The 11,418-nt window shown below is 37.2% G+C and overlaps 1 protein-coding gene across 1 annotated transcript in view; it reads right to left on the bottom strand.

Moving 5' to 3' along the window:
* Positions 1 to 177: 177 nt before the first annotated feature.
* Positions 178 to 11,418, bottom strand: part of ddx56 (DEAD (Asp-Glu-Ala-Asp) box helicase 56) — a 24,624-nt gene continuing 13,383 nt past the window's right edge. Inside the window, exons 2-15 of the mRNA XM_015033605.1 lie at positions 9,835 to 9,903; positions 8,547 to 8,708; positions 8,259 to 8,413; positions 6,751 to 6,921; positions 5,413 to 5,503; positions 4,945 to 5,186; positions 4,712 to 4,846; positions 3,541 to 3,654; positions 3,364 to 3,458; positions 3,170 to 3,243; positions 3,000 to 3,089; positions 2,820 to 2,925; positions 1,476 to 1,576; positions 178 to 925 (exon numbers count right to left, since the gene is read on the bottom strand). Coding sequence (XP_014889091.1) covers positions 842 to 925; positions 1,476 to 1,576; positions 2,820 to 2,925; positions 3,000 to 3,089; positions 3,170 to 3,243; positions 3,364 to 3,458; positions 3,541 to 3,654; positions 4,712 to 4,846; positions 4,945 to 5,186; positions 5,413 to 5,503; positions 6,751 to 6,921; positions 8,259 to 8,413; positions 8,547 to 8,708; positions 9,835 to 9,891 — 1,677 coding nt within the window. The 5' untranslated portion in view covers positions 9,892 to 9,903 and the 3' untranslated portion in view covers positions 178 to 841. The remainder of the gene's footprint in view (positions 926 to 1,475; positions 1,577 to 2,819; positions 2,926 to 2,999; positions 3,090 to 3,169; positions 3,244 to 3,363; positions 3,459 to 3,540; positions 3,655 to 4,711; positions 4,847 to 4,944; positions 5,187 to 5,412; positions 5,504 to 6,750; positions 6,922 to 8,258; positions 8,414 to 8,546; positions 8,709 to 9,834; positions 9,904 to 11,418) is intronic.

The raw sequence follows: 11,418 nt of genomic DNA on the forward strand, positions 1-11,418 counted from the left end.
CTTACAGAAAGTGAAAACCCAAAATTCAGTGTCTGAGAAAACTAGAATATTGTGAAATATTGGAAATCATGGTGTCACAGCCTAATCAGCTAATTAACCCAAAACACATGTAAAGCTGTAAAGGTTGACTGGCCAACAAACTCCCTTTCACAATATCCAGGTTTTTTTTTTTTTTAAATGCATCTCTACATTCCACTGCAAGCAAAACAGAACAAGCAATGTTTTCACAAGTAAACTTGCATGTTTTGTTTTTGTATCATCTTTACTTTTTTTACACTGATTTCTTGTACTGGCTGAATGCATTAAGATAAAATATAAGCTGAGCTGTCATTGTTGGAGGGGAAACAATAAAGATTTAAATGTACAACCGTTTGTCATGGTCAAACCTTCGTAATTAAACATTTTTATTTCCTTTCACCCTTAACATTTGAGTTTAAAATAAGTTTGTTTGCATTTCCAGTTCAGTGTTCCAGCTCTATGAGGGATTTTAGTAAACACTGCTGCTCGAATGGTAATGACATGGGAGCTCTCTATCATATTCCCAGCTGGATCCAAGATATTTCAAGCTCTCAATTGTTACAAAAACAGCCAAAACTGTTGTGAAGAAATTTTACTTTTAAAACATTTTCATATTAAGAAAACAGTGTTTTCATATGATAACAGGTCTAACGATGAGTTTGTCAGGATCCAGAAGCCCATGTTCTGTTTAAAGCGGTATGTCGATATACAGAGTCCATTCTGTCTTCAGTGAGTTCATGATCACACACCATCCTCATAATGACAGTCTCTGAACAGGTGAAATACGCAGAACTGATCTCCCCCCTCATCTGGGCTCCAGCAGCTATGATTTGCCACCTCTGGCTTTTTTGTTTCCTGTTCGTTTGTACTGGAAACTCTTCAGCGGATTCCTCCCCCGGACGTTCTTCTGCCAAGGACACAACGACTCATTTCAGTTTATCGTGATCCAAATAAAATCTGATTACATTATTCAGAAACAAGAAAAAAACAAACAAACAAAAAAGAGAACTTCGGAAGAGAAAAACATACCAACATATACTGAAACATGAACTAAATGTACACATTCAGCTGAAACTAGACACTTCAAAGTTAATTTTACTGCAATCTAGGATCTTTTGTAAAAAAAATATGAATTACTGCATGTTATATACCATTTAATCATGACGGCTCCCAGAGCCCAGAGTGACGTTTTAAAATAAGCTAATTATGTTTCTTCAAATGCACAAGATGTTCATTTAGAAAAATGCATCAAATACAAACTGAATGAGGAGTAAAATACCTATTAATTTAATCTAAACTTACTTTTATCTGTAACTCCATATTAGTTAAAACTTTGAAAATGGAAGGTAGCTTATCAATGTAATACACTAAGATTAAAACTTTCCAGAATTGTTTGATCTGCTCTTCATAAACAAGACAAGTATTACTCTTCTCTGGTGTTCTGATCTGCAACCAACCTTGAAGCTGCTTTTCACCACTCCCTCTGGGGCTGGTTTTATCCACCTCTTCCTCTTCCTGCCTGACAGGGGATTCACTACGCCACGCAGAGTCTCAGGAACTGCAGCATAAGAGTGAAACTGATGTATTAGCCTTGATGGACGCCGTCAGGCTGACGGAGCGCAGCCTGAGCTTCTGATTCTGTGAGGTCAAAATCTGTCCAATTGGAGTTCATGTTGTTAGGACATAATGAACAACATCTGGTCCTTATAAGGTTCCAAAATGATTTAAATCAAACATAAGGAAAACCTCACAACTGACTCCACCATGTTATTTATAAAAAAAATAAATAAAAATGAAAGAGCATCATGTGAAAAACTAAGTGCAACCCATAATTCAAGATCTTGTAGAACCAACTTTAGTCTATCGCATTAGCTGCGTTTTCAATCATTACATAATTGCGTAATTTGACAAACTGAAAATAAATTGACTTAACGGAAACATGGCGAATTCAAAAATAACTCTCGCTTGATAAAACGTTTTGGTGTTTTTTTTTTTGTTCCTTTTTTTGGCCATATCAAAATTAATTTATTTCGCAAAACTGCAATGAAAACATATTTTTGAATCACATTATCAACAACCACATGTTGCCAATGGTGCAATTCATAAAGAAGACGATGACAGGAAGTAGTTGTAGGATCATAGTCCAGCATGATTTTAATGACTTGTCACATGAACAAACTTATTGATGTGTGATTTAAAATTGTGTTCATGTAATGTAAAACTGCAAATGTGAAACTGCAAATGTGAAACTGCAAATGTGAAACTGCGTCTTTTCGACATTAGCAGAATATTAGTGTTTTGTCAGAATTTAGTCTTGAATTGCAGTCAGTCTCCACTTTAAACACCCCTGGTTTAGAATAGTGACTTTATTGGACCAGTAACAAGGAGTACGCCTGTCACAAGCAATTAATCAATTAATCGCATAATTCATTAAAATAAGCCGAATTATTTTCATTCTGGTGATTGATAATTTCTGAAGGGAAATTTTGTCAACAGAAACATCATGATCCATTTATTTATGGTTTTGGCTGTGTGGTTTTTATTTCCGCTTCATTTATTGTTGTTGGTTGATATTTAAAATGTCTTCCAGTTCCAGGTTTAAGGGTTCTTTACAAAATTAAAGTCTATTGGTTTTGAGAAATTGAACTTGCATTATTATGCCATTATCAAGATATTACTTAAAAGCGTTCTTGAAACAACAATATTATTATTATTTATTATAATAATTATTGGAACAATTTATCGTGTAGTAAAATGTCTAATGAGTCCCATCAGTGCAGTACTGTGTGTGTTGAACGTACTCAGATAGTCGGGAATGTTTTTCATGTGAGGCTTGATGACGGCAGGATGAATATCTTTGTCGTGTCTGAGCAGCTGCAGATCTCTGGGGTTGTCTTCAAAATACGTCTGCGTGAGAGAGCAGAGTCGTCGGTTCCTACATTATCTGAACGTGGCCTCCTTTCCTCCAGACCGCCCCTCACCTTGAGCTTCTCCGAGTTGAGCAGCTCCTGTTTGATCTCCTTCAGTCTGGCCTCCTTCACGGCCTGCTTTGTCACGGCCCGCATGGCGTCCTGCCAAATGAACCGTGTCTGTGAGCTCAAGAGATGACACAGGTCGTTCTGCAACATGACGAGAAGCGACGAGGACTCACCCTGCACCTGTACCGGAAGCCTTCGATCTCCTCCATCTTAAACTCGTAAGGTTTGAGCGCCGCCTCTGCTTTATCTGAGAAGCACGCAGGCAGGCTCCAGTTACCACCAAATAAAAACTAAAGAATGCTTCTGCAAACATGTTAGCAGCTGCAGGATCTTGACTTGGACATAAACACATTTAAGACAGAGTCACCTCCACCGAGGGCCTCCTCCACCTCTGCCAGGGCATCGAGTTCGGTGTGAGAGATGAACGACAGGGCGGTGCCTGGGTTGTCGGCTCTTGCTGTTCTGTGATCAGAAAGTGAAGGAAATGTCTGAAACGGCACAAAGGACAGAATACACAACCTGAAAACCGTCTGGACGTACCAACCTTCCGACTCGATGGATGTACGAATCAACAGACGTTGGGAAATCAAAGTTGATGACATTGGAAACGTTTTGGAAATCCACGCCCCTGGAGACGCCGTATTCCTTATCTTTGGCCCTGAAAATACCCGATCACAAAGAAACTGTCAACAACAGATGACTTTTAAAACGTTTTCAGGAACCCATACCACTGATTACTTCTTTCATCATACACAGGGCTTCTGCAGGATTCACCAACTCAAAATTAAGACTTTTTAAGACCTTTGTGAAGGAAATGTACAAAAGAAAATCAGATATATATACATTTTGTTTGTTTTTGTTTTATAAGATGAATGTCATTCCACCAACTGGTGATAAATTTGCACTTACCCATGAAAGACGCAAAAAATCTAGTTAGCTAGTAAATGTATATTAGCAGCTTGTTAGCAGTAGCCTGAAACCACTTGAGTCTCAGAATAATGAAGATGTCTGTGTGCGATTCAAACTGTTGATGGAAAAAAATAAAATAAAATATAAGACTAGACAGTCCTAAAATGTAAGACCTGTGAGTAATGCGTTTCAGGCCGGCTTACATTTTCTTCAATGAATTTAAGACATTTTAAGGTCTTGTTTTTAGACACAAATTTAAGACTTTCAAAGGGGCAGTAATTTGTGTTTTCCAGGCACATAGTGTAATTTTATAGCACACTCAAGTAACTATGTTAACTTCAATTGTTTAAGAAAAATATATCAAATATGGCTTAAAAGAAATGTGACTATGTAATTTAATGCCTTGAAATTGGGCCTCTGTCACTTTAAAAACTCCTGCTTTCTGAAACGCCGCCTTCAGGAAGTCATCACAACATGGCTCCTCTATTATTCCTTAACTACATTTTTACCAAAGTTGCACTGAGAAGTAGCTGCTATAATGAGCTTAGCATGTGCACAGTTCCACCAGCTGTTTGCTGATTGCTGCTGGCTAGTCTGAAGGAGCTGAGTGGAGGAGTCATAGTGGAGAGCTGCTTTGTGAGGCGGAAACTCGAAAGCTTGGAACCTGCAGCTCTGAAAAGGCAGAGGTAGATATGATTCTACATAATATTGCCCCTTTAAGACTTTTTAAGGATACACAGACAGCCTGATACAGCTGACAACATGGATTCTACATGTTTTCTCTAATCTCATGTGCCGAGACTCACTTTGCTGTTTTTGCTCTGCTATTTTTCTTCGTCTTCTTCCCTGAAGAAGACGATGCAGGTTCAACCAAGCTCTGTTCATCTGTGGCGATGATGATGTCATAGAACCCCTGGTTAAATTGGCTGATGATGTGGCACCTGCAGAGGAGCACAAACAGCACAAACAGCTCTTTATTAAATGTTCTACAGGAATCTTTCATCCCATCTTCAAAAAGAAATCAGCATCAGCAGCCCACCTGGACTGGACGGGCAGCTCTGAGTTCAGGACGCATGCTGGGATGGCGAACTGTTCCAGAAACAGTTTGAGTCTGTAGCTTCGGTCCACTGCTGCCACAAACAGCAGCGTTTTCCCCTGGACCAGCTGCAGCTTCAGCAGCGTGTAGATGAGCAGGAACTTGTCCTCCTCCTCACATTTGATGGTGTACTGCTGCAGCTGGCTGCTGTCAGGCAGCTGAGAGCCCTGGAGCTTCAAGGTCACCTGAAGAGACACAAAAACCTTTTAATTTGGGCAAACGTTACACATTATGTTTCCATGTGCATTTTTTTGAGTTTACATTTTTCGTTTGTATAATGTTTGCAGGATGAAAACATTTGACGGATTTGTTTGATGGAGAATGTTGCAGAGAATAAAGCGTAGCTTGCAAAGACAAGCTTTCAGGATGTGAAATGTATAATAATAATAATAATAATAATAAAGAGATTACCGGGTTGTGCAGCAGCAGCTCCTTTAAGGCCTGAACATCCTCGTTGAAAGTAGCCGACATGAGGAACGACTGATAGATCTTCGGCAAATGGCTACAAAAACATGGAGAAAACACATGAAAAATGTGGTTTTGGTTTCATTTAAGGTCACACAAACAACACACAGTTTCAGTAAGCAGTCCCTCCAGATTTCTGTGATTTTGCAATTGCAGAAATTCACACAAAATCAACAGATTCTCACATTAATTGTGTACATATTTGCCTCCTTTTAAGTGCCTGACCTAATTCAACAGAGGTCCAGGCAACTGGTGCTTTGAGTCTCAAAGCTACAAATTTGGAAAACGGTCCCTCCAGTTTTTCATGATTTCACGATAGAGGAAACTTGTGCAATAGGATCAAATCCCCACATTTGTTTGCACTGATGCATAATTGTGCATTTCTTGTATATTTTCTGCAAAAATCACAAGTAACACTGCTTCAATGGAGTTTGCAAAAACTGCATTTATGTCATTTTTATAACTAGGTCAATTTTGAAACTGAGAACTGTTTTTCCTGTATAAAATTAAGGTCAACTAAATTTTCAACTAAAATTTAAATTAGAAATAATCCACAGAATCATACATTCATGTTTTCAAAAAAGCTAGAAAATAAACAGAAGCTTTCAGGCTACAACCAAAAACTTTTATGCTACAGTGTGCAATTGTCAAGTAACAGGAAAATGATGCCTTCTGTTGAATCTTCTTTTCTGATTATAAGTCTGGAAGGTGTGGCAGGTATTAGTATTCAGTATATACATCGTCCTTTATGTATAATGTACGGTAACACTTTATTTGAAGGGGGGTGAAGAAGACTGTCATGACACTATCATAAACATGACATAACACCTGTCATGAACATGAATAAGCCTTCATGAATATTTATCACTGTTGTCACAAAGCGTCATTCGGTAAATTATGACACTTTTAATGCACAGTTGACATTATTCAAAATGTCTGTTATGACAACTTGACATTAACCAATAAATCATTACTGTTTAAACTTTACCTTTAATAACATAAAGTTACCTAATTTTTAAAGTGCAATCAGTAATACTTTTATAACAAATTTATATCAGTAATGATTTCTTTGTTAATGTCAAGTTGTCATAACAAAGACATTTTGAATAATGTCAACTTTGTATTAAAAGTGTCATAATTTACTGAATGACAATTTATGACAACAGTCATAAATATTCATGAAGGCTTTTTCATGTTCATGACAGGAGTTTATGACAGTGTCATGTCAGTCTTATTCAACCCCCTTCAAATAAAGTGTTACCATAGTGTACTTCTTGTTCTCACCACAGCAGGTTCTTCAGGTCAGACTCGAAGCCGAAGGAGAAGACCAAGTCGGCCTCATCTACAACCAGCATCTCCAGGGAAGAGTGGAGCGCCAGGTTCTGGGCGTTGAGGTGGGCGAGAACGCGGGACGGTGTCCCCACCACCACATCGGGCTTCTCCATTAAAATGGGTCTGTTCAGAAACAGGATCACACACCCACTGTTAACAGACAGGAAAACGTTTAGAGCATCTATCATGTAATAATGCATTTTTCATTCCCTCCGAGATTTACACGATTATTTTTGGGGATTTTTTGCCATCAAAATCACTGATTTTGTGGCATTACTTTAGAAATTTTCACAAGGGATTTAGCGATATTTTTTCTTTATTATACGGCTTCAAAGATCTACATATAGAAGGAAAAAAGGTGAGTAAGAAAATGGATTGGTCATAAATATTTTTATTCTTCGACGAACTTAAATAGCTCAATCGTTTTGTTATTATCAATCACAGGCTATAACTTGGCAAGTAAGGCTGTGGCAATACTGCCACCTGCAGGTGGGGGTTAGCCACTTTAGCACAACGTGTTTTTTTCTTTTGTTGTTGTTTTTTTTACCATTTTTACAGAAAATTTGCTATAAATTCACAATTATGCATTCGCCCAAAGAAATTCTGTGATTTGTCAATTTTGCGTGAATTTCGCAAAAAAAAAAAAACTGGAGGGACTGATTTTTATAACAGTCCCTCCAGTTCTACAATATAATGTTCTACAATATCAAACACATAGAACAAAAGTCACATGTTCCAAATATTTTTTTTAAAAAAGTACCAATCTCTTTCCCAGACTTCATAAAACACAGAGAAAGCCCTTCGCAATCTGGCATTAAAAGGTTTGAGTACATAACTCATATTCTGAAATAAGCTGGACCCAATAATAAACAAATAAATAAATAAAAGCTTTAGTGAAAACAAAGCAGGTCATGTTCAAATATTGAATTTAGCTCTGAACATAACAGGGAAATATGAACTTAAATGTAGTGATAAGGTGTGCAAGCTCAGGTAAAAAGGTGAACTTGAACACTAACCACAGTGGATGACTGGAAAAATATAATACACAAATAAAATAAAAAGTTGCATAAAGTGACTAACATCTCACTCTCACATCATGCAACTTCACTTCAAATCAAATTCCTATTCATATACCAGAATAAGACAAATTCAAAGTCAGCAACCTGCATTCCAATTTGGTCCTAGTTATCAAACATTGCAGTCAAGTTCAGCTTATTATTCCAGCTGGTAACATTTTTTTATTGATGCAAACCCAGAGTCACTAACTACCCAGAAATCCCTTCTCCTGAACAAGCCTGTAGCAACAGACCAAAGTCTAAAGCAGGATCAACAAAAACAACCATTAGATTAGCTTGACAAGCCAGAAGCAGCCTACAACTCTGAGTTTAAGACAACCAAAAATGGAAAATGGTTGCATTTAGCAGAGGAAACAAAGTATGTTCCAAAACCAAAAGTCCCACCTCTGCGTTGACACGTCGGCCTTGCCGGAGATGTCTGCCACCCGGACATCTCTAGAACAGAACGACGTCAACTGTCTCATCATGGTCTGAACCTGCTGACCGAGCTCTTTGGTTGGCACCAGGATGAGAGCTCTCACGTCCTGCTCACGAACGCTCTGAGGACGAAAAACACGCAGGGAAATAACCACGGAAACGTCTCCAAGCAGGAAATGCTGATCATTAGTGTTTCATAAAGCGCCATAAAGCAGAGTTACATTAAACAATGTGTGAGACGGGATTCCTACCCACCTGTTTGGAGGCCAGGATGCGCTGAATGATGGGTATAGCGTAGGCTGCAGTCTTTCCAGATCCAGTCCGCGCTCGAGCCAGGAGGTCCTTCCCCTCCAGAGCCAGAGGAATGGCCTTCTCTTGGATCAGGGTGGGCTGAGACCAACCCAGATCCGCCACCGCCTGAGCCAACAAAAGCAGGAAGTGAGTGCCACTGAGCAGGAGACTGGTAACCGTGCACTGATCCAATGACACACCATGAATAGGTTGCCATGCCACTAATTTTACTTCATATTGTAACGCCTGGGTTGTGTTCAAGGGAGATAAACATTATTATGTTTATTTTGTCATGTTGAATAAATAGCAATATATGATGATCATAAAACTAGCAATTGTTTTAGCGCCTAATTTATAAATTATTTTGACAATAAGAGCAAAAAAAATAGCACATTCTGCAGATTTTTCTTTTAAGGCTTTTCATGCAGTATTAGTACTATAATAGATGTAAATAAACTATTCAATTCTTTAAAAAAATGATTTAAAAAAACGTATTTTGGCTCTTTGCACTCCAGTTAGTGATTATTTGACTACTTTAGTAGAAAATTATTTCATCGATCGATTCATCACGATTAATCGTTCCAGCTCTAGACATGTGCACTAACAAACTGAGCTAAAACGTTAAAGCAAGCAAATATATAATTAGCATAAAAACTTGATGATTGATCTGTTTTTGTTCTGATTTTTCTTTGTCACACATTGTTTCACGTCATCAAACCCTTTTTAATATTAGACAAAAATAACGAGTAAACTAATCACAAAAACCAACAGTTGGTTGTGCTATCTATCCTTGGTGGCAACAACTCCGATCCAGGATTTCTAATAACCAGAGCAATCAGTCTGACAGGCGGAAGAAAGAAAAACTCAAACACAGAGGTCATATGTAAGGAGACTATAACTATTACACACACTAACATAGCGGCCAAACAAAACACACCATCACTTATGTTTTTCATTTTATTCCATTCGAAAGTTTAGTGCGTTTGTCACTCTGTTAGGGTGGTTCAGAAATTTAGAAAAAATTAAATGCATTAATATTCCATTAAAATTCAGTTTAGATGTTATTATTTCCCACGGCCCATATGTTTTAGCCTGACAACACGAGACACTATAGCAGAGCAGAGAGAAACCTCTCCTCCGTTTCTATCAAGTTTTTAACCGTATTCTCGGTTCTTAACACTTCAGCTAAAGACTGAAAGTTTTACGAACAACTAACATTTACTTTCTTAACGATTTGTGGGGTATTTTTTACCTTCAACAGGCGGTCGTCTAATCCCATTTCATGAAACTGAAGCCTTTCAGCAGCCATCACTGCTCCACACTACGCTCACACGTGTGTCGAGGAGATTTGACGTCATGCTCCCTTCACGGTCTTCGGGAAAAGTCCAAATACATTAATATAACAAACGTATTTTCATTTCTCATTGAGTAAATAACACGATTTCCCGTGTGATTTATTTGTTGTTATATATGACTACATACAACAATAACAAGCTAAGCTAAAATTTAAAATTGTGCAAATTTATACAGTGTATATCAAAGTTTATAAAAGTTTGCAGTGTTTTGTGTTGCGTCTCATTTCTTAACTACGGGTCTACAATAACATTCAGTATTTCTTTTGATTGTTTTGTGTTTTGTTCTGTATGATACAACATAAGAAACTGAAAAACCCCATGTCGTTAGATATTTTAAAGCAGTTCGTATAACTGATTTAATATTAACTGCAAGTGTATTATTGTGGCACTTGGTAATATTTAGTAGATGGAACTTATGAAAGTTTTTATCACCTAAATAAATTAGTAGGTTACATATTTACTTAAATCTTTTTTTTCTTTTTTTAAAATTTCCATCCACCCGTCCATCTCCTTACACCCTTGTCCCTAGAGGGATTGCGAGGGGTGTTGGTGCCCATCTCCAGCGAGACATTTCGTGCGAGAGGCGGGGTCACCCTGTAGAGGTCGCCAGTTCTTCGCAGGAATCCATTTTGAGACTTTGAGAATATCTGATCAACATCTCGTTCGATCATTTTAACTTGGCTGCAGTCTCTTGGAAAAGTATTTAAACCCGTTGGACAATCCCACATTTTCTCACATTACAACCACACACTGTTGTATTTTATGTATATGCTCGTTAGATTTAAGTGTGAATGAAAGAACATTGATACCTGATTTTTCCAAAATTTTTGGGTTGGCTTGTTTGAGAAACACGCCAAAAATAAATGAATAAATAAAAAAATAAATGGAAAAATCATGTATAAACTGGTTTGTTTGACAACAAACCAACATTTTCTTACATCACAACCACACACTGATATATAATCTGTATGCTAAATATTAGACTTAATTGTGAATAGAATGATTTTTCAAAATTTGTTTGTGTTTTTGTTTAGGAACATTTGGGAACTAACACAATCAGGATACCAGGTCAGTGACAAATAGGTTTTTATTTTTCATATACCATAATGTTTTTGGTTTAAATCAGTATGTTGTGTTATTGTGACTGAAATTCCAAATACTGAAAAGTCCTTATTTCCTTTTTAAATAACTTGTATTTAGTACTTAATCCTATTTTACTAGGGAACGTTATGTTTTTGCAATCACTGTTAATATTTCTTTGGAGCCCAATTTTGAAATTTCGTTATCATTGTCTTATTTGCCATTATTTCTATGAAAGTCCAACTAACATGCTTATATGCAGTCAAATGATACTACAGAAATGGAAAGTGATAATAAATCTACTAAAACTGTTTTTATAACTAGTGTTGAGAAAAAATGATTATTTTTAGTGTTTAATACAGATTGATCTTTTTGAACAAATTTTTAAACTTTGAACAGGT

This window comes from Poecilia latipinna, unplaced genomic scaffold (genome assembly GCF_001443285.1).
Source record: "Poecilia latipinna isolate Pla-1442-1.1 unplaced genomic scaffold, P_latipinna-1.0 Scaffold274, whole genome shotgun sequence".
Classification (NCBI taxonomy): Eukaryota; Metazoa; Chordata; class Actinopteri; order Cyprinodontiformes; family Poeciliidae; genus Poecilia; species Poecilia latipinna.